The 23,122-nt window shown below is 49.0% G+C and overlaps 1 protein-coding gene across 1 annotated transcript in view; it reads right to left on the bottom strand.

Annotated features, from left to right (window-relative positions):
• LOC139765797 (roundabout homolog 2-like) overlaps positions 1-23,122 on the bottom strand; it is a 318,120-nt gene that overhangs the window by 82,508 nt on the left and 212,490 nt on the right. Inside the window, exon 4 of the mRNA XM_071693591.1 lies at positions 4,231-4,384. Coding sequence (XP_071549692.1) covers positions 4,231-4,384 — 154 coding nt within the window. The remainder of the gene's footprint in view (positions 1-4,230; positions 4,385-23,122) is intronic.

Consider the following 23,122-nt stretch of genomic DNA (forward strand, 5'->3'; position numbering starts at 1 on the left):
GGGAATTTTCCTCGTCAATGATTCGGTTGTCAGGGATCATTTTGGGGGGACAAGTGCCCCTCGCTGAAGGCTGCTTGCTCTCTTCTTCCTGTTGTTGTTTACTACCCCCTCCCCATCTCTCGCTTCCATTCATATTTTCTTGATTTTCATACCGGATCATTTCTTCCCTGACGCACCCACCCTCTTCTCCCTCGCCGATTTATTCTATAGGCCTGTGTACTGCGGACCGAGGCAGTTGGGAGGTAGGGGAGGTTGTGGTTGTGAGGGGGGAGGATCATGTGGGGTGTGGGGTTGGGTGGGGTTTTTTTGGAGGGCAGCGAAGACTTCTCGATAACAGATGGCCTGGGTTCTTATCAGACACATTCTTCCCTCCTTCCCTCCATACGGGATAATTCCTGAACTGTAAGGAAAGTAAAAAAGAATTTCTCTTTTTTTTCCCCCCCTTCCGTAAGCCATCGTGAGGTGGGAGACTCGAATCTCGTCAAGGGGATACGAACTCGTGTTCTCGCTCTTCTCAAGTTACACGGCCTAGGAGATTCTCCCACCGCCAAGAGGTAAGAGAGAGAGCAGCGAACCTTTCAATGATGAGGGGAGGCGGTGGGGTGGTTAAGGTAAATCCTTTTAAGGACAGACGACGAGGGTAGGAAGGAAGGAAGCAAGGAAGGAAGGAAGGAAGGAAGGAAGGAAGCCAAGTCAAGCCAAGTTGGTGTGAAGGAGCGTCGCCATGGGTGGAAAACCACACACCCACCAACCAAACCTCCCCTCCTCCTCCTCCTTGCCGGGGGTGTGATGCTTGTAGCTCCGGGCCCGCCTGACACACCAGCCGAGGTGGTCTCGCCCTCCCTCCCTCCTCCTTCTTCACCATCATCGAGCCCATCTGTGACCCGCACGACGTGGAAGGTCATTAAAAGAACGGGAGGGATGGGGCTTCCGTGGTAATGAAGTCTACCACCACCACAACCCAAGAATAAAGATCGCGACCTTCCCTCCCTCACTCCCCACAGCTAACCACACACACACATACACACACACACACACACACACCTCCCACTGTCACACCCCCAACACGGTCCGTATTCTTTTCGAAAGCACCAGCTCTCATACCCATCACCGAATGACCCGATACAATACTTCCCCATTAGGGAATTTCACTTACGCCCCCATCAACACACACACACACACACACACACAGACACCACCACCACTACTTGAAGTCATCTCTACGTTATTTTTTTATTGTCATTTATATTAAGTTATTACGTGATACGAAAATATCTCTACGCTGCCCTAACCACCCCGAGACCCTGTGGAGTCCTGACCGAACTTCGCAAGACATTTCCTATGCATAAAATGCATACAAATCCCAGACCTGAGTTTCGCAATATATATATATATATATATATATATATATATATATATATATATATATATATATATATATATATATACAAAAATCTTCAGCGCTTAACAGTCATATGTTGGTCATATCTATCTATCTGTCTATCGATCGATCTATCTATCTATCTCTGCTCGTCTGGGTAAAATCGCCTTCTGGAAAGTGATTCCTTTTTAGCTCCTGGTTACCATGGTGAGTCGGTCCTAATCTGGACAACGTCCGGCTGGAAGGCTGGAAAGCTGCCCGGATACCGTGTTTCCAGAACGGGTGAGACTGGATGTCAAGAGGTACCATCCCCCCCTGTCCGCCTGGAACGCTGCCTGGAAACTAGGTTAATGAAAATGGATGGCGATGAGTCGTAATTAAAGGCAGTCTAACTGGAAACATGCCAAGGGACCAATTGAAAAAAAAAAAAATAAATAAATATATATATATATATATATATATATATATATATATATATATATATATATATATATATATATATATATATATATATATACATATTGGTCAAACTGGAATAATGGCTGCTGAACTTCCAGGGTCGTTAAAAAAGACGAATCAACACAATCGAATCGAGATCCTTGTGTGTGAATTTAGAGCTATGAAAAAAGAATAACTGGAACCCCTACAGTTACGCTTTCCCCTCTCACTGGAAGATAAGCTCTCTCCCCCAACCCACCACCCTCTCTCCCCAGAAACTAAGCTCCCACTACTCTCCCCAGAAGCAACGCTCCCCTTCTACCTAGAAGATACGATTCCACCTCTTCCCCGAAGCGACGCTCCTCCCCCCACCCCACCACTCCCTAGAAGATAGGCTCCCCCCCCTTACCCACCCCGGACGTAACTAACTCGTCCTTGAGTCCCGGACGTAACTAACTCGTCCTTGAGTCCCGGACGTAACTAACTCGTCCTGGAGCCCCGGAGATCTGCGACGCTGTCACCAAGGCCATTAACAAGTAAAGTTTGCGGGGATATATCCGTATTCGGTCGAGAAGGTGTGTGTGTGTGTGTGTGTGTGTGTGTGTGTGTGTGTGTCAGTGTGCTGTTACACCCGCTGGGATGGGACAAAGAGGAGCTGGGGTTCTGGCATGGTCGAGAAAAATCACCCAAGTGACAAAAATGCTGATGATGATTCAACCTCGACTCTGTATTTCAGCTGTGGTTCTTCCACTGATCAATTCGACGATACTATATCTCTTTATACATATATTTAGGGAACTGCCATACTATGAGAGACCCATGTTCTTGAGGCATGCTTCAGTTCGATGCTGAAGCTATGAAACTAACGGGTTCCAGTTTCAGAAGAGAGACAGAGACAGAGCTGCCTGAAGCATTTCCACCTCTGGCAGGACCAGACTGGTTAAAGAAATGAATGCAGACGTATCATTACCACCTGCACACCTAATAATACCATCTGACAACCATCTTTTGAATACCTGTGGTCATATACATACGATGTATACGCTTATACACACACACAAATAATGGAAGTTATTGTATACGTCCATATGTAAGTATGGCTTTATCACAAAGAACATACAAACTACTACCACACACACTGCGGAGTCCTGGAAAACATTAATCAAGACTTCAAGCCACATCTCCCCCCAGATAGCGCGTCCAGGAAGGACAGCTCAGGTTACGTCAGGCGCGCGCACACACACACACACACACACACACACACAAACACACTGTAGCGCCTGTGAACACACCAGAGACTTGTAAACAACAGACATCTACTTCTGAGAGGGGGCGGGGGGAGGGAAAGTTTGTGTGGGTGGTTAGGCATAATAAACCATCCACAAACCCTGTGGGGTTCCAGGTGGAGGCGATATATATAATATAAACCAGGCGAAGTCTCCGTCTCCAGCAACGACCGACCTACGCGCTGCCGCACATGCCCCGGAACCACAGAGAGGGACCACGACCCACACCCACCCACCACCCACCCGGCCCTCTTTTGAAATGACTAATTACAGGAATTTTAATACCCACGTCCGTTGCATAATGTCAACTAATTACCCCGGCTGGTCGTGCTACTTGGGAATAATTTTACCAGTCACGAGAGGTTCTTTACTCTTGGGCTGGGGGGGTAGAGTCAGTCGTGTAATTGAGACGTATTAGTGGCAATAACCCATCCTTTTTCCCCCCCTTCCTCTCCTGTTACTTCTTTTTGACCTGGGTCGCTGGATGAAGTGGCGCAACGGCGGGTAGGTGAAGGGCATCCGACCTCGTAAAGAGGCGCTGTTCAACTCGAACGCGAGAGCTTGTTATCCTTACCATTCTTCCCCCTCCTCCCTGCCGCCCGTCCCTGTGTGGGGGGGAGAACTTCAGGGGGACAACGTCTCGGAAGTACCAGGTGAACTTGGCCCGCCTCTATGGGGGGGAATTCCAGGGGACAACGTCTTCGTTTCGGAAGTTCCAGGTCACCTTCTGTCTCGTCTCTCACACTACACCAGCGCCAAGAGGAATTCTTTGGCTCCCAAGCTTCCAGTTCCATGGGTTTTCAAAACATGGCGTTAGCTAAAACGATATCAGCACCTTAACCATCCTTAACTGCTGGGTCTTAGGCGTTCGTAAGCCACCGATGGATAACCATCCTAAACTAGAGGACCTTACTAAGGGCCTTTCGTGTGCCCCCGGTTGATCTCCGTCTTTAAACCTCGATAGGTCTTCTTCGTGAGATCCCGAGGAAGCCTTCGTCGTAAGACCCACAAAAGACCCCCTCCTGAAGACCAGCAAAAGGTCTCTCCGTCGTAAAAGACCCCGTAAGGAGGGTTAGAGACCCCGGCACTTGGGCAAGGGGGTTCACGGAAGTGACACTGACTCACCTGTGTGACTCTGGCACCTTGATGACCTGGCCGTTCCTCCTCCACCTGACCAGGGGCTCCGGATGGCCCTTTGGGGGGATGCACTCCAGGAGAGCCGACTCCCCCGCCGCAACCACCGTGTCCGCGGGCGTCGCCCGGAACTCGTCGCGCAGAACTGCAAGGATGAAGAAAGAATTAAGAAATAATAATAATAATAATAATAATAATAATAATAATAATAGTAATAAAGATGGCGTGTATCTAGTGCTACTTCAGTGGCACAATACACCAGAACAAGTACCCAGTCTGGGGGGAAAAATAAAACCATTCAATGATGGTACCGTAGCAAGTCCACAGTCTGCATAAAAACATTCCCAACCTTACCACGACATTACCAAATGGAATAACTCTCACAAAATAACCCATATATATATATATATATATGCTCTCTCTCTCTCTCTCTCTCTCTCTCTCTCTCTCTCTCTCTCTCTCGCGGGAGCAGACACTGCTACGCCTCCTACCAGCATCTGGGAGTCAGACCTCAGCACAAACGACGGGTCACTTTTGCCTCGTCTTTACACGCGATGATGCCACGGCCCTCTTACCCGACGGCAACCACCTCACATCTTCCCGATCCCTCTGAAGTGCGAGGAAGAAATCTGAGCCATAGGGTGATAAGGATCTCTGAAACACTGATGAATCTCTTACAATGTACGTGAAATCTTGACAAAAATGATCAACACACACACACACACACACACACACACATATATAAGTAAGTAACGTAAGGGTAAGAGAGATGTGTGGAAATAAAAAGAGCGTGGTTGAGAGAGCAGAAGAGGGTGTTTTGAAATGGTTCGGGCACATGGAGAGAATGAATGAGGAAAGATTGATCAAGAGAATATATGTGTCGGAGGTGGAGGGAACGAGGAGAAGAGGGAGACCAAATTGGAGGTGGAAAGATGGAGTGAAAAAGATTTTGTGTGATCGGGGCCTGAACATGCAGGAGGGTGAAAGGAGGGCAAGGAATAGAGTGAATTGGAGCGATGTGGTATACCGGGATTGACGTGCTGTCAGTGGATTGAATCAAGGCATGTGAAGCGTTTGGGGTAAACCATGGAAAGCTGTGTAGGTATGTATATTTGCGTGTGTGGACGTATGTATATACATGTGTATGGGGGTGGGTTGGGCCATTTCTTTCGTCTGTTTCCTTGCGCTACCTCGCAAACGCGGGAGACAGCGACAAAAAAAAAAAAAAAAAATATATATATATATATATATATATATATATATATATATATATATATATATATATATATATATATATATATATATACAAGGTTGTTACACGCTGATATACATGCAACAGCCTTTCCATACATTTCCAAACTTTTAAACAGGTCTCCACAGTTCCATTAGGAATCCCGGTGACTTTCCAAGCTCAAACCCGCCACGTTCGAGCAGCCTCGGACACCGTATGGTCCTCGGAGCTACATATATATAAGCTCCTTGGAGCCTGCCTCAACCAACGCCATGGAACACGGTGGCGACGAAATATCATTTTTACGACGGCGCTCATTCTTTCGCTGCCAACTTTACACAAACTCTTCTAACGCATCTTTCTCGCCTCCTTTTACGTTGATGTACATCTTTCTCGCCTCCTTAAACGTTGATATATATATATATATATATATATATATATATATATATATATATATATATATATATATATTTCCTACCTCACTTACAATACTTCTTCGTTATATCCTTGCGTTATGTTGTCTCATATATATATATTTCCTACCTCACTTACAATACTTCTTCGTTATATCCTTGCCTTATCTCCCGATTGCCTAGCAAACATCATCCCTTCATTTCCTCTTTGTCACTTGATCTCCCGCCGCTTCCTCCCTCCTCCCCCTTTTACCTTCTGAATTTACATCTCGATTTCCCATCACGCCTCACGTCTCCTTCGAATAGCTTTATCCTCTCTCTTTTTTCCCTCCTCCCATGTTCCCGGTCACCAGCGATACCGACCGTCCGTCCGTCATACAATGCAGTTAATTAATCCTCTCCCCCCATTATATCACGTCAATCTTTCATTCTCTTTGAATATCCTCTTAATATTTCTTCCCCAACTCGCCAAAATACGGCAAAAAAGAAAAGAAAAAAAAGAATCTTGTCTTTGTCCCTTCCTAAAATCCTGATCCTTTTTTATTCCTCCCTCACCCCACCTCCTGCTTATTAAATTTCTGCTACACCTTCTTTACTTAAATCTAAAAAAAAAAGAGAAAATAATTCTTTACTTAAAATCTAAAAAAAAAGATAAAATAATTCTTTACTTAAATCTAAAAAAAAAAAAGAGAAAGAGAAAAAGAAAAAAAAATATCGTTTTCATTCATCCTTGTCTTCCCCAAAGCTCCAACAGAGTCTTCCTTACTTCCAGTTACCATATTCTCTTCTTCCTTCATCATCATCTTCTTCCTGTGGTCTTTTTTTCTCTCTAGCTCCTGGGCTTCCCCTCACCCGGGCAGTACGGTCTGCGACTCTATCATTAACTCGAGAGGACTGGACTTCCGGGCTGTTGAGTGCAGCGGCTCGCACCCTTGCACTATGCATGACTAGTAGCCTCGAATTTATCAAATTTCTCTCTGAAGGAGTCCAGAGGGACCAATGGTTTCGCGATTATATCTGCCGGTGTTAGCTTTCAACAACAAACGTCGACTCCACGATATTTATGTGAATATTCCTAATGTTTCCCCACAGAATATCTGTCTTCCAGTGAATATTTATCGTCAAAAGCCATCCCGAAGTCGGCGCAAATGATAACAGCATTTAGTCTGATCCCAGTGGTTTCCATGATATTCTCCTGACGAAGGTAGGGGAGGTGGGTCACACAGAATCGTTAAGCTGTATACCCGCCTCATTCCCGACTATGTAGGCTGTTTAATTTTATTCAATCTATTCATTCCTTTTCGTAATACATTCCCATTTCACACGTTAGTGTCACTGGCGTGACTATATTCCACAATCCCGACCTGAAGACGTTTTCCCTGTCATCGTCCTGGTCTGCGCTGCTCTGAGGGAGAACTGCGATCTCGTGACTGAATGCGTCTGGCTCCTCTCCCTACGAGCTCATAATCCCTCCCCTCCTGTTGGTGGTGTAGGCCCAAGTTTACCCTAACGCTTCACCCAGATAAGACTCTCTACCACTGCCAAGTGCCCTTCTTTCCCTCTCGTTGCCTCTTTATCTTTCCTTCCCTCCTGGTGAGAGGCAAAATCCCCTCCTCCTCTCTCTTCCTTTTCACCCGCCCTACCTATAGTAAGCGCTCCTCCTCGTTGCCCCCACTTTTCCTTTCCACATCTTCCTGACCTATGGTTAAGTGCCACTTACTTTCTTCTGACTTTCCCTCTTCCTTTCCATTCCAGTTGGTCCAAACCCAGTGAGCTCCAGCTAGCGCACGGCGGCGCCGCCCCCTCCCCGCGGCGTAACGTGGATCCCCGCCAGGACTTCGTCAGCAGCAGGGCAAGTTCCTCCCTTACTGCACAAATGACGAGGCGAGGCGGAGGAGAAGGGAGCGAGGGAGGGAGGGAAAGGGGTGTGGTGTCAAGGGAAAGGGGAATACATGCCAGGATGTCACAGGAGGGGATAAGGGGGAGGATGACATCCCCTTTTGTTTATACACCCCGTCCCCAGCCCCCCTCAACCCCAGCCCTCTACCCCCTTCCTCGGTCTACACGACCGTAATTGTCTGAACGATTTCAACAATAGTTCTAAATTGTAAGGGCGACTGCTTTCAGCCGGCAACAATAGTAAAGGTTGTATTTTTGAGGCTCACAATTGCGAACAAAAGGAACCGCGCCCGCCTGTCTTGTAAATCTCGGGTATATCATTGTAAGGATGAAAAGTTCCTCCCAGTCCCTCTCCCTCTCCTCATTTTTTCCCCCAGAAGACGTCCGCGGGCGGCGTGCGAGACGGTCCGTCGGCCTGCAGGAACCCACCATGCTTCGTACCACACCAAGCATGACGCCCCCAGCGGGAGACTTTGCAAGTGTCGCAGCTCCCTCCTTCCTCCTAACAATGGCGTAATGCAGGGGGGTAAACATGGCCCGCGGCCACGAACACACACACACACACATCCTAAATCCCTTGAGCAAGACGACTTAACTCCTGGATTACGGCGACCTAACTCCTTGAGTAAGACGATTTAATACCTTGAGCGCGACGATCTAATAACTCTTTTCGGTGCGATGACTTGGCCTCTTGAGTATGACGACCTAAGCCCCTTCAGTGCGACGACTTAACCCCTGAATACCGGCTGAAATCTTCAGGGGTCTTCGTCTCAAGACCCAGGCTGGGTCCAGTTTGTTAAGACATGATCGTTGGTCGACCAAGCTCCTACATAGCCCTCAAAGCCAGCTTGGTCTGGTCCAGTGTACTCTTAAACTGCTCTACAGTACATCCCATGTGGTATCTGACGGTAGCTGGAAGGTGTTCAAGAGTCTTAAGCTCCTAAATCTTTAAGGTGTTCTCTTGTTTTGTGCATATCTCACCTTTAGATCTTAGACTCGTGCCAAAATTTCCGCCGTTCCCAGTTTAGTTCATTTACCACATTAATAAGGGCTTTGAAAGAATGCAGCAATATTCAGTTCGTGAAAGAATTTGTGTCCTATATAACATCATTAGTTTTTCTTCCCTTGTCTTGAAGATCCGCAGGATCCAGTTTACCATCCATCTGCATGAGGTAACCGTTGTTTTGTTGTGTTCGGTGAAGGTTAGGTCGTTAGACATTATTACTTCGGTAATCTAGAGTAAAAAGGTTTCTGTTAAACTAATGACGTAAAATGAAAGAGTCAATTGCTACTGAAAAGTAATAAGGATAAAAAGGATGAAAGCTGGAGAATTCATCGAGAGGGACAAGTCAACCTCTGAAAAAGCTGCCTGTTCGTTATGCCACAGAGAAATTTCATGACCGACTTACCAATCTGTAGACGAACAATTAATCTAACAGCAGAAATGTTGATCAGGGATAAAACAAAACTACAGAGCTTGAAACCAACTTCTAAGACCCCCCTTCGCAAGATGGGAAAGGTCCAAACACCAACACTCCTCTCCACGAAGACCAGCCAAGACCAAAGAACGAGACGAAGACCTGTGGTGTCAACAAGCCTCCAAACCATTAATCATCCCCAGGGAACAATGGCTTTCAGCGTTACCAGCGATAACCACCGTCACTCAAGTCAGGCGGTGTTGTGGGGATGTTGTGTCTCCACCACCATCACCAGCAGGAGTCGCCGTGCCTGTAGGTGGCTTGGCAATGAGGACGTCGACTGAGGGGTCGACCCATCGCTTCGAGGGCTTTGGAGAAGGTGGGCACAGGAGGGAAATTCTCAGCTTAGAGGATGACGCAGAAGGACCTGAACGTCCCCAGCAGTTTGACTCAAAGGGGGTGGTTGAACGCTCTTAGCAGGGAGATCCTCAGCTTAAAGGACTAAACAGGAGGATCTCGAACGCCCTAAGCAGGAAGATCCTCAGTCAACCGCAGGTTGACATATGTGGTCTATGAACGGCCCAAGCAGAGACGTTCTTAGTTTAGAGGATGTGAACGCCTTCAGGAACCAGGAACTCGGCTACGAGCAGGTTAACACCGGCGTGTGTATACACACACCCCCAGCAGGCAGGTATTCAGTCAGAACGATCTGGACGTTCCCCGGGAGGCGAATCTTCGGCTGAGAGAAGGTCAGGGGATACGGTCTGGAGGGACACGTCCCTCTGGTGGGCACTCTGTCAGGGGCAGAGCCCTTGGCTGGCCTAGAAGGAGGGGGAAGGGACGGGAAGCATCCAGGAGGCATCCTACAGTCCGTGGACAGTGACGCTGGAGTGGCGGACGGAGAGACAAAGGAGACTCATCGTGCTAATGGTGGAGCCCTGGGACACCAGCAGCCTACCCTCCTCCTACCCTCCTCCTCCTCCTTCTCCTGCGCCACCTCCTCCTCCTCCTCCTCCTGCCCCCCCACCCTCCTGCTCCTGCGATGCCTCACACTCCACAAATGGTGGCATCTCCCCAGACAATAGTGACCCGCCCGAGTGTATAATGGACTGTAATACTACGTGAGGGAGAAGACTTAGACGTAGCCTGGCTGGGCACATATCACTCGCTCGCCATCAAGCCAACGGGAGTATGAGCTCATTCGCTCCGACCTTACGCATTTCCGTCTTCTGTTACGCAGCCTCTAAATCGTCGTTTCCATTACCGTCTCGCTGCCAAGGGGTTCTGGAGGGGGTTAGACGGACCATCTGTTAAAAATGGGTGATGGTACCAAACCAACGTTACGCAACGCCCGCGGGATGCGACACGACGCGACCCCTCCTCCCCCTAAAGCCTTGAGGCCAGACATCGACAATCGGCCGTAAAAATGTTCCCACACCTAAAAATTCATACGCAAGTTGGCCAACTTCACGCACGGGGAGGTAAATGAACTTTAGGTTGAGTTTTAAGGAGGGGGGAAGAAAAAAATATATGTTGCTGCAACTCTTGAAGACGAGAGCATATTACAACGGGGAGGACGGCAGAATGGTGAGAGAGAGAGAGAGAGAGAGAGAGAGAGAGAGAGAGAGAGAGAGAGAGAGAGAGAGAGAGAGAGAGAGAGAGAGAGATCGCGCTGGATGAGACATGAATGAGAAAGAGAGCGAGCCAAGACTTCTGTGTGTGTGTGTGTGTGTGTGTGTGTGTGTGTGTGTGTGTGTGTGTGTGTGTGTGTACCTTACGATGTTATCGAAGCTCTTCTACTCCCACACGCACGGGTGTGGTTCCTGGGTGGAGGAGTGGGTGGGGGGTCTCTCTCTCTCTCTCTCTCTCTCTCCTCCTCCCACCACAGCTCGGTCTCAGACCAGACTGCTGTGTGTGGGGCTCTCCTCTGATCAACTATGCTGTCAGGGGCCGCGGCTCGTACGCCGACGTGAGGAGACCGCCCCGCACACCGTGGAGCACTCACACCTGGCACACCCACAGGCACTCCTCCGATACGCCCATCCTGAGGCGCTCAGATCCCTACAGCACGAGCCACTCACATCGACATACCACCAGCCCACACCCTTCGTCGTCCTGACAAACTCGTAATACGTACATCATTTTTGCGAGCGCCCTGGGGAGCTGTTTCTATAGGGCCGTGGATACATTTTTCTTAGGGGGGGAGGTTAGAAATCCGTGTGGCCTTTTTGGTTGCGAAATGTATTTCTTGGTTTGTGAAACGTGATTCGTAAATCCATGGGGGCCCCAGGTGAGGGAAGGGGGTGGCGGGGGTATCATCGGTTGACCTCCTGACACAATGGGTGACGTCATGGGGACTCACGCAGACGACGGGGGTCAAGGAAAGGTCACGCCATTGGGTCGTATTAGTCGTTCCAGAGGTGTCGTAGCTTCCATGCTCGACCGTCGTTAACACCGTGTTTAAAAGTGTCGTACCCGTCGTGTTTAAAGGTCACATCGCTGTGCTCAAAAGGTCGTACCTTCGTGCTCAAGAATCGCACCGCTGTGCTTAAAAAGGTCGTACCGTCGTGCTCAAGAATCGCATTGCTGTGCTTAAAAAGGTCGTACCGTCGTGCTCAAGGATCGCACCGCTGTGCTGAAAAAGGTCGTACCGTCTTGCTCAAACGGTCGTGCCATCATGTTGGTGAGCTCAATTCAAGGAGGCATTTGCAACAACACGGTGAACACGCCGGTCGGAGAGAGAAAAAAATACCTTGCAGGACTAATATGCCTGAAGGAAATTCTCATAAGGTTAGAATGAACGGGAATGTATGTCGTGCAACCCATCACCAACGACATGCGTCCCTTCAATTTATCTTATATAAGGCAACAGTGAGGATAATGAGAGAGAGAGAGAGAGAGAGAGAGAGAGAGAGAGAGAGAGAGAGAGAGAGAGAGAGAGAGAGAGAGAGAGAGAGATGAAAGTAAAATGAATTGCTTAAAAAATACGTAGAATCAGAACCTGGAGAGGGGAGAGGAAAAAAAAGAAGTAAATGTGTGAAGTTGGATTTGTGATATGAGAGAGAGAGAGAGAGAGAGAGAGAGAGAGAGAGAGAGAGAGAGAGAGAGAGAGAGAGAGAGAGAGAGAGAGCTGAATAAGGATTAAGTGGGTAAGAAAAAGAAAAAAAAAAAAAAACGCTATTCTTTCAAAGGCAAAAGGGATGCATCAGAATTTGCAAATGAGCGAGAGCTGAACTCGACTTTGCGAAGAAAGAAATGAGGGAGACTTTTGCAAACGGGGGTGAAGAAAAAAAAGAAGAAGAAGAATGATTTAGGATGAGAGAGAGAGAGAGAGAGAGAGAGAGAGAGAGAGAGAGAGAGAGAGAGAGAGAGAGAGAGAGAGAGAGAGAGAGAGAGAGAGACAGAGAGAGAGAGAGATTCACAGCGCCCCCCCACTATCACCTTATTAAGCAGTGTGAACCCTCCGGTGGAGTGAAGGAGGGCGAGGGGGGAGGGTCACTTCACACCCCCTCTCCACAGTCCGGGCTGAGCCCAGAGTGCTGGACTGGGTCGTTGTCATAATGCTCAGCAACACGAATATATTTTCTCTAAACACTACAATAACATTAAAAACAAAACAAGTCACTCTATCCTAAGATAGTTTCGATGCGTAGCTAAATTGATAAATTACTACTACTACCATTACTACAACTACTACTAATATATCTTAAGTGGGGGGGACATATTACATTGAAAACGCGTTCACCAATACGCAAGTCTGCGGACTGCAGCCTCCAACAGCCTAACTGAACAAAGGAGCAGAGACAGTAGTTTGATCCCCCCTCTCCCCCTAAAAAAAAGTACTTGGGGGGCAGAAAATCCATGAAACTATCGTAAGGTAAAGTAAAAGTAAGGTAAGGTAAGGTCTATGTGGGGTAGGAGACCTTCGAAGCAATCGTAAGATTTTTGGCTTGGTAAACCTGTCCAGCCGAGTACTTAAATCCTCTACACACACACACACACACTGGAACATGATGAAAAATAAAGGCACACATCACGACGCATGATACATACCTGAAAATAACTGGTCGCCATACGTCACCATGTGCAACGAAATTTCAACTTTTAACGCCGCCCTTAGCTTTGACCGCCCGCGCACACGTAAGGCAACATTTTCCCATATTCGTGGCCAGGTCACAAACAAAATATAAATACTAGCTTGTCCACAAACATAAAAATGTTGTGACGATCCATTCAAAACGCACGGACACCCTCAGTTAACTACCCTTGTGGTTGTAGGCAGTCGCTACGTCAGGTGGTTCGCTACGTCTCGGCTAAATATGATACACTAATGAAGAGGTATCTTCCGCACTCTTGCATTACTCGAAGTGTGCCAGTTTTGGGGGGAGCACGAACGCAGCGCCATCTCAAGTCGCAAGTCACTAGTTAAAAATTATGTTGATAGAAAATTGTGGAGTTTATCATTGCAGAAAATATGAACATGATTATGGGTAACGTCGATATTTTCTCACATATATATATATATATATATATATATATATATATATATATATATATATATATATATATATATATATATATATATCTTTCTTTCATACTATTCGCCATTTCCCGCGATAGCGAGGCAGCGTTAAGAACAGCGGACTGGGCCTTTGAGGGAATATCCTCACCTGGCCCTCTTCTCTGTTCCTTCTTTTGGAAAATCAAAAAAAATATATATATACGCAGGCTGGAGAATTCTTGAATACAATATATGTTAGTAGTTTATAACAATAATTTCAGGTGTTGTAAAAGTGTGTTTTACTTTCACGTTATCAATTCTTCCCTATTGTACTGAAACTGTCCACTGTGAAGGTCCGACAAGGGCTGTATTATCAACCTCTCATAATGGAAAGTAATATACATATTTTTTTGTCTCTGTAATACTTGCTTAACACAGGTGTACATGCAGTACACGAAATGATTTTTTTTTTGCTGACAGCAGTTTCTTTTATTTTTTTCATTTTTTTCTTTTCAATGAACATCATTGGCGTACACCATCTAATGTGCAACACACTTAACCCTAGTTTTTACATTTACCTATTCATCACACGGTGAGGAAAAGTTTATGAAGGTGGGCAGCAAGAGTGCAACTCTCTCTCTCTCTCTCTCTCTCTCTCTCTCTCTCTCTCTCTCTCTCTCTCTCTCTCTCTCTCTCTCTCTCTTTCTGGCAACACACAGACAGTAACCACACACATGAATATGCATTACAAGATATTCTCCAGTATAAAATCTCATAAAAAAAAACCTCATTCTGTTGGTATCTGGTATCAAAGTCCAAATCGGACTGCGTACCATAGTACACCTCCAACACCACCACCCACTCCACCCCACCACGCTCGACTTACAAGCCCCCAGAAGGAAGGTGTAGTGAACAGACCTCAGAGGGAAGCTCTATTGAACAACCCCCAGAGGGAAGGTGTAGTGAACAGACCTCAGAGGGAAGCTCTACTGAACAACCCCCAGAGGGAAGGTGTAGTGAACAGACCTCAGAGGGAAGCTCTATTGAACAACCCCCAGAGGGAAGGTGTAGTGAACAGATCTCAGAGGGAAGCTCTACTGAACATCCCCCAGAGGGAAGGTGTAGTAAACAGCCCCCAGAGTGACGCATCAAATCAAGTGCCACTGAAAAGAAAGATGGGTTGAGGAAAAGATGGACGAGGAAAGGGGGGCCTCACACCGGGCAGTGGATGGAAGGGAAGAATGAGGTACAGGTATGGGGGAAGGGATGGGAGAGGAAGGAAGGAAGGAAGGAAGGAAGGAAGGAAGGAAGGAAGGGGGAGGATAAGGAACTGGGGAGAGGATGGAGGGGGGGGGGGTGGCCAAGTCATAACTGCGGAACGGATGGTCAACGAAGCTGAAAGTGATGAGGAAAATTTCATAATCAATAAGAAGGTCGGGTGGAGGAGGAGGGCCGGGACGGGTGGAGGATGGATAGTGGACGGAGGCGGTCCTGCTACCGCCCACAGCTCACCTCCCTATCCCACATATCTCCCTCTTCCTTTCTCCTAACTACCTACCTATCCCCAAATCGTCCTCTTCCACTTTTCCTTTACATCCACAGCTTCCCTTTCCACCTCATCATCATTCCTACTTCTCTCCCCTTTCATGTCTCTATTCCAATTTCCGCTCTTCCATTCATTCCCTGTTTCACTTCCAACCTTCTTCCTTCCACACTCCTCTCTCATCCTCTGCCATTTCTCCTGTTCTCCCTTCGTGCCTCCATCACTCCACTCCCTTTCCTCACTCACTCCCTCCCCTGCAGCTGGCTGCCGTTCTACGCAGCGCCACCGCTTCCAACGCCCCCCAACAGCCAAGTGGGGGTGACTGTCTGTCAGCGCTCTCAAGAAAGCCATTTAGCATCACCTTGTGTGGTTAGGAGTCGCTTGCTCGTCAACGTTCAGGGCCTCGCCAAGTTTGCTAATACCCGCATTAGTATATCACTTTCTGCATCTCCTGCAGCAGGCGAAAGAGGTGCGCGCCACCCGTCCTACAGACTCTCAACTCCTTCAGGAAGAAGGGGAGGAGTCGTTCAAGAGCCACGACGAGAGTCTTGAGATCGAGGAGAGTTTAGGAGGTTCCTGGAAGAGAATTAAAGTTCCAGGAAGAAGGGGGCGGCTGGAGGTCGTCCTCCTGCCACCTACGGTACGTGGGGGGGAGGGGGGAAATCACGACTCTCAAAACAGATCGTGATAATGACTTGGAGTTGATCCCTTGATGGCGGATGGTAGACTGGTGAGAGAGAGAGAGAGAGAGAGAGAGAGAGAGAGAGAGAGAGAGAGAGAGAGAGAGAGAGAGAGAGAGAGAGAGAGAGAGAGAGAGCAAGGGCATGCGGGAAGGGAAGCAGACGAGCAGCGATATGAACGATGGGAAATGAATGAGTGGGGGCACCTTCCCGGCAACTGCCTTGTCCCCAATCGCACCACCACAAGCCACACATGGTAACCACACCGGACGCCCCGACTGACCTGTCCCACCCAAAGGGACCAACAGACCAGTTCAACATCGAGGACCTGAAAGACGATCGTGACTTCCACCCACCTGCCTGGCCAGCCACAGCCAACCTAGCCGGCAGAGCGGGCAAGACGAAGCGTCGAAGACGACGAGTGTGAGGGAGTCGACCGACAGTCTCATGCCCCCTCCACAACCCACAACCCTCATTCCATTTGCAGCCTCCACATCCCATCCACAACAACCATCGCTTCAACCATCATCCCCTTCCATCCTTCCAGCCACAACACCTCCTCCCTCTTAAATCTCTATTTTTTCTTCACCAATCACTATCGCCCTCCCTCGTTTTTCTGCTACTTCAACACTCCACCTCCTCCTCCTCCCCCAAGCTACGTCGCCCTCACCTTCCTCCTGTCATACCACATGTCACCTCATCTCCCCCTACGCCCCCGCACCTCCTTTACATCACTACCTGTAATCCCCTCCCATCATAAATCCCCCCAAACCCTCCCATCATAAATCCCCATCCCCATAATCCTTTCCCCTTAAACCCAGGGCCATGATCCCACTTTCTACCTTAACTTACGATCGCCACCATCTTCCTTCAGCTCACAATATCGTCGTCAACCTCCTCCACCTCCTCCACCACCACCACCAGCCTCCAGCCTCACCACCCAAACCTCCTCTCCTCACACCCACCATCACCCCTTGAGCCCCCCCCCCACCCCCCCCCCCCCCCCCCAGTCTTCCACCTCACCCATCACCTCAAGTACCTCCCTCCCACCGTCTCCAACCTCATGAATTCGCCTCTTTTAATTTACACCGTCTGGCCAGATTAAAACTTCGCCCGCCACGGGTTCCCTGAAACTTTACGATTTTCATCTTTTTTTTTTTCTTTTTTTTACGATCTTCATCTTTTTTCTTTCTCACCCTCTCTTGACGAAGCTGCTAACGGCCTCCTCAGATAATACGACTGTCGATGGTTCCCTCCCTCCCTCCATTAGGTAACATAGCAGACGACTGCTTCTTCTCTCCCTTAAGTAACAGAGCAGACGATGGGCTCCTCTCTCCCTCAGGCAAACAGCGACCGACAGCTTGCTCTCTCCCTTGGGTAACATATGAGACGACGACCTAACTCTCCTTCCCTCCCTTTGTTAACACAGCACCCGATGGCCTCCGCCCCTCCCCTTAGGTAACCACCCGATGATCAGATCCTATGACCACTACAATCATATCCTCTTGAGTACAATAAGAGCCATAGACACAACGTTTGATCCCATTTACGATGCCTGATCCCCTTGAGCAAGATGCTTCAACCCCCTAAGGGTGAGGACTTATGGTGGAATCCTGAAGCCCTTGAGCTCTCGATGGCTGAAGAGCCTCAGCACAATACCCAGTCCAAGAAATGACCCCGCGGAGAGCGATGTCTGAACTCCTTCATACAACACGACGTCAGAGAACCCTCCATCTATACAGCACCTCAAACCCAACCCTCCTTATTGCAGCACGATTCATAAACGCTTTCCTTCCCCAGCGGCCTGAAACCCTTCAGCAGCTTCCGCCTCTCTTCCTCCTCCCCCCCAACCTTCAAGTCTGAGCCCCCAAGGACTTGTACTCGACCTACTCCAACTCACCTTCCCTTGAGTGTTATTAACCACCAACACACCCCCTTCTCCCCAGGGGCCCATTCAGACGAAGAACTTTATCTGCTGAGCACAAGTTCCATCATGGCAATCCAGGTATCAACAATAGGCAGGGAGGTAGGTCAAGGGTCAGGGAGGTGGGTCAAGGGTCAGGGAGTTCCCTAGGTGAGTTTTTCCCCCTCTCTCCGTCTTGTTCTTCTGCTTATCTCGAGAGATGGAAGCGATACGTAGACACAAACAGCTCCGGGATAAGGGGTCGTATTGTTAGAGATATTTATCATTCTCTCTCTCTCTCTCTCTCTCTCTCTCTCTCTCTCTCTCTCTCTCTCTCTCTCTCTCTACCGGGTTCAAGAGGCTAGCCTGCCTTCTTGGAATAATGCCAGTGCTCGAACCTTTGACCAAAGTCTGGATAGAAGGTGTGCACGTTCATTGGGATGCCGAAGAAGAAGAAGAAGAAGACCTCCTCAACCTTGGTCGATCGGCTGGGGTGGCGGGCTGACCGAAGAGAGGAGAGGAATAGAAGGCAGGGAGGCAAACTGACGAGCTACACACTTCTACACAACTGCTGTGGGAGGAAGAGGAGAGGAGAGGAGAGGAGGGGGAGGAGGGAATATGAAAATCTAGACTCTCCCTTAAAACGAGCCGAGACCATTGGTCTACAGTTATCGACAATCCACCCGAAAGTACTTACTTCCCCGCACACTTTCCCCTTCCTCCTGCTGTCCTGGTTGAGTTCGACTGCACAAGGTGACTCTGATTACAATTTTTCTTGGAGGGAGAGAGAGAGAGAGAGAGAGAGAGAGAGAGAGAGAGAGAGAGAGAGAGAGAGAGAGAGAGAGAGAGAGAGAGAGAGAGAGAGAGAGAGACCCACTACGACACTGGCAGCTGTAACAACTTTCACTCTAATTACAAGACGAATGGAGAGGGAAGTGGGAGGGAAGTGGGAGTGGGAGGGATAAAACATTTGGAGGGAGACGAGCGTCACGGTTCAAAATGTTCGCCCTCTACAACTACAACCTGAGCCAGGGCAACCACAAGTCACTTCCCCCCCTCCACTTCCCCTGCCGCAACAACCCCACTCCCTCCTCCCACTGCCACAACAACCCCACTCCCTCCCACTGCCGCAACAACCCCACTCCTCCCACTGCCACAACAACCCCACTCCCTCCCACTGCCGCAACAACCCCACTCCCTCCCACTGCCGCAACAACCCCCCTCCCTCCCACTGCAGCAACAACCCCACTCTCTCCCACTGCCGCAACAACCCCACTCTCTCCCACTGCCGCAACAACCCCACTCCTCCCACTGCCACAACAACCCCACTCCCTCCCACTGCCGCAACAACCCCACTCCCTCCCACTGCCGCAACAACCCCACTCTCTCCCACTGCCGCAACAACCCCCCTCCCTCCCACTGCCGCAACAACCCCACTCCCTCCTCCCACTGCCGCAACAACCCCACTCCCTCCCACTGCCGCAACAACCACCCTCCCTCCCACTGCCGCAACAACCACCCTCCCTCCCACTGCCGCAACAACCACCCTCCCTCCCACTGCCGCAACAACCCCACTCTCTCCCACTGCCGCAACAACCCCACTCTCTCCCACTGCCGCAACAACCCCACTCTCTCCCACTGCCACAACAACCCCCCTCTCATCCTTCCCACCCTGCCCCTCCCTGCTTCACAACCCTACATACAACAGGAGGTGAATTCAATTTCCAAAATAACGCACCCCCAGGTGACAGTGGCTCCGGTTGTGATATATTTCCTCTCTCTCTCTCTCTCTCTCTCTCTCTCTCTCTCTCTCTCTCTCTCTCTCTCTCTCTCTCTCTCTCTCCAATCTCCAATAACACACGACATTATGGAGGAAAACACACGTTCGGGATTGGGCTGGAAACGACTTTGGTAATATGGCTCTTAAAAAGTTTTTTTTTTCTTCTTCTCTTCCCAGTCCTCGCCTACAAGAAAAATATAATGTTCCGGGTTGTAAAGCCGTTGTTGTAGGGTTGTCCAGTTGTGTGTTGTTGTGTGTGTGTGTGTGTGTGTGTGTGATAATCTGTGGGACGGAATTGAATGGAATTTCAAAAAAAATCCCCTAAACCCCAGACCTGTCATTTCAAAAGACGTAACCCCCCCCCCCTCTACGCCACTCTCCTCCTAGCTAACTCCTCGACACAAAACGCTGGTTTGGGGGGGGGGGGGGGGTGTCCTCATTTGACAGCCAATCCACGCCGCGCGCGCCTGGCGTTACGTCACATTCGGCCACCAAATCAACCAAGGAAAACGGCATAGGGAGAGAGAGAGAGAGAGAGAGAGAGAGAGAGAGAGAGAGAGAGAGAGAGAGAGAGAGAGAGAGATATCCCCCCTCCGCGCGAAAGACAGCCTAGCCCGTTTTCTGCAACTCGTTAGCGATCGATAATCACATTATCTATGGCGAATCAAGTGGGAGAGAGAGAGAGAGAGAGAGAGAGAGAGAGAGAGAGAGAGAGAGAGAGAGAGAGAGAGAGAGAGAGAGAGAGAGAGACGGGCCATGGGAGTCATTAGGGGTTCACATCACAACTGCATCGCGGAGGATTTTCGATCCTAAGACACTCGGAGGTCTTGGCAATGTCTTGAGGAGGAGGAGGAGGAGGAGGAGGAAGTGGGGGTGGGGTCGAAGACGGAGTGTCCTGGGTACGTCCTTTTTTTTTTTGGCGGGAATCGCAGAGCAATCAGCTCAGCAGCCGGCCACACGGGGTCAGGTGAGAGAGAGAGAGAGAGAGAGAGAGAGAGAGAGAGAGAGAGAGAGAGAGAGAGAGAGAGAGAGAGAGAGAGAGCGAGAGAGAGAGAGAGAGAGACCACGGAAGTTGTCCTTTTACGTAAGCCGACGACACAGAGAGCTTACACTCCCGTCAAAGAAGTTTTCCCCCCCCGCTTCAAAGGGGTCCTTCCTGTCCCTGCTGCTAAGCGTAGCGCACGCAGCCCGTGGCCTGGGAGCTGCAAAGGAACGCCTAGGAAAAAAAAAAAAATGGCCTCTTAGGTAAGACCAGGACGCAAACGTACGGGGTTAAGGTGGTCACCGTCCTGGGGAAAAAGAGAAGGACGCAAACGTACGGGTCGCCACGTCCTTCAAACCACGGCACGGACCGATCGACCCACGGACGCCCATATGGTCGCAGGGGCTTCTCCAAACCCTTCGAGACGCCGAACGAATAATGACGAACGCGTCAGACGCCGCACGAATAATGACGAACGCGTCAGACGCCGAACGAATAATGACGAACGCGTCAGACGCCGAACGAATAAATTCCATTCTTCGTAATGACGAACGCGTCAGACGCCGACGAATAAATTCCATTCTTCGTAATGACGAACGCGTCACACGCCGAACGAATGATGACGAACGCGTCACACACGCACGTCCTTCAGCCACCGCGTTTCACGTAAAGGAAACAAGACGCCATCACAAACCGAACACGCTGTACATTAAACGCTAGCTCCTCATCTATTAGCAATGTATCATATTCTAATGATATATTGCTACAGTATTCCAAATGGCCGTGCTCAGGGCAACAATAACAGCACTGGTTTCTGATTACATATGATAATGTCCGCTGGCCACGGACATGTAAGCTCAAATCCCCACAACCCCGGTTGAGATATTCTTACCTCTAATAATACACTAACTAGGAGCGTGGGTGCTAGTTTTTGATTCGTGGCTGCCACGATCGCGTTTGAAAACTAGTCGTCGCGATTAAGTTAAACTAGGGTAGTGTTTGTGTGTGTGTGTGTGTGAGAGAGAGAGAGAGAGAGAGAGAGAGAGAGAGAGAGAGAGAGAGAGAGAGAGAGAGACAGGTCAACAACAAGAATCTACATCAACATACCTACGCACCCACACAGACACAGGCCCTTACCTATCCCACCCCCAAACCCCCACTCCCTCCCCAAGCCTAACCTGATATCCACTCCACCCTTCCTCCCTCCCTTCCACCCTCCCTCCTTTCCTCTCATCTTAATAAAATGAACAGTTCCGCGTCGCGCGTCTGTCCCCTTCATCACCAACTGATCTTTTCTCTAAGAGAGAGAGAGAAAAAAAAAAAGAGAGTGTCAACCCTAGCGCCATTCTCAATACTTCTGCTTCCACTCTCTCCCCTCTGCATCATCCAGGCCGGCGGCGCGTGTGTGTGTCGCCCTAGCTATCCCACGCCAAACCGTCCGTCTGTCCGTCCATCCGTCTGTCTGCCCGTCACCCACCCTCCACAATCAAATCAAAGCCTAGGGTATCCTAAATTGAATAAGCAGACACTCTCTCTCTCTCTCTCTCTCTCTCTCTCTCTCTCTCTCTCTCTCTCTCTCTCTCTCTCTCTCTCTGCACTTCCTCACTATTTTCTATTCTCCGTTTTTCTTTTATTACCAGTTCCCCCTTTTCCATCTGAGAAGGAGGTAGCTCTGTGTGTGTGTGTGTGTGTGTGTGTGTGTGTGTGTGTGTGTGTGTGTGTGTGTGTGTGTGTGTGTGTTGCGTGGTTCTTTTTCTCTCCCATGGATCTGCCGCAGCCGCCGCTACTGCTCATAAAAGCCGTTGACAAAACACGCTTAAAAAAAAAAAAAAAAATGCCTGATGCCAGCGTAAAGGCAAGTCCTCAAAAGAAAGAAAGAGAGAAAAAAAAGGCGTCTTTTGAAACGTATAAAAACCGTACCTTTGCAAGGCTTTTACACACACACACACACACACACACACACAGCAATTTACGTGACCGACGCCCGCCAACGCTTGTGTTTTTTTTCAGCATGACGCCCGTTTTCGTTCGCTCCGACGCTACGGAATTCAAATCCCGGTGCGTCGCAGTGGCGAACACGTATCGTACGTCGGTCCTCCTTCTTCTTTTACGTTCACGACCTAATTTGGGCGGCTTTAGGGAACCACAGAAAACGCGTTCGGATAAACTCCCGATCACTGCTTCATCCCATCGTTATTTTGTGTCATACTTATTATTTGTTCATAACTCCATACATTTCGTCGCCTGGCTCAAGTTATATTACCGGCACAAGTTACGGGTTGGCTATATTGCCGGGAGGTCGTCATAAGGGAGGGGGGTCGTGGGTCGGTAAATTTGTACCTGCCGAACTTTTCCTTGCTGCCAAAGGTAAACAAATAACTCTTGCAAGAATAGACGGCTTGAAGTGGACAAAAACGTTGAGAAAAAAAAAAAAATGTTTGAAGGTGATCTTTTGACTTGGAGAGAATAACTTGATATGCATTTAAATCACGCGATTTTTTTTCTTTTCTTATATTCCCTTCAGTACGACGGT

This window comes from Panulirus ornatus, chromosome 56 (assembly GCF_036320965.1).
Source record: "Panulirus ornatus isolate Po-2019 chromosome 56, ASM3632096v1, whole genome shotgun sequence".
Taxonomy (NCBI): domain Eukaryota; kingdom Metazoa; phylum Arthropoda; class Malacostraca; order Decapoda; family Palinuridae; genus Panulirus; species Panulirus ornatus.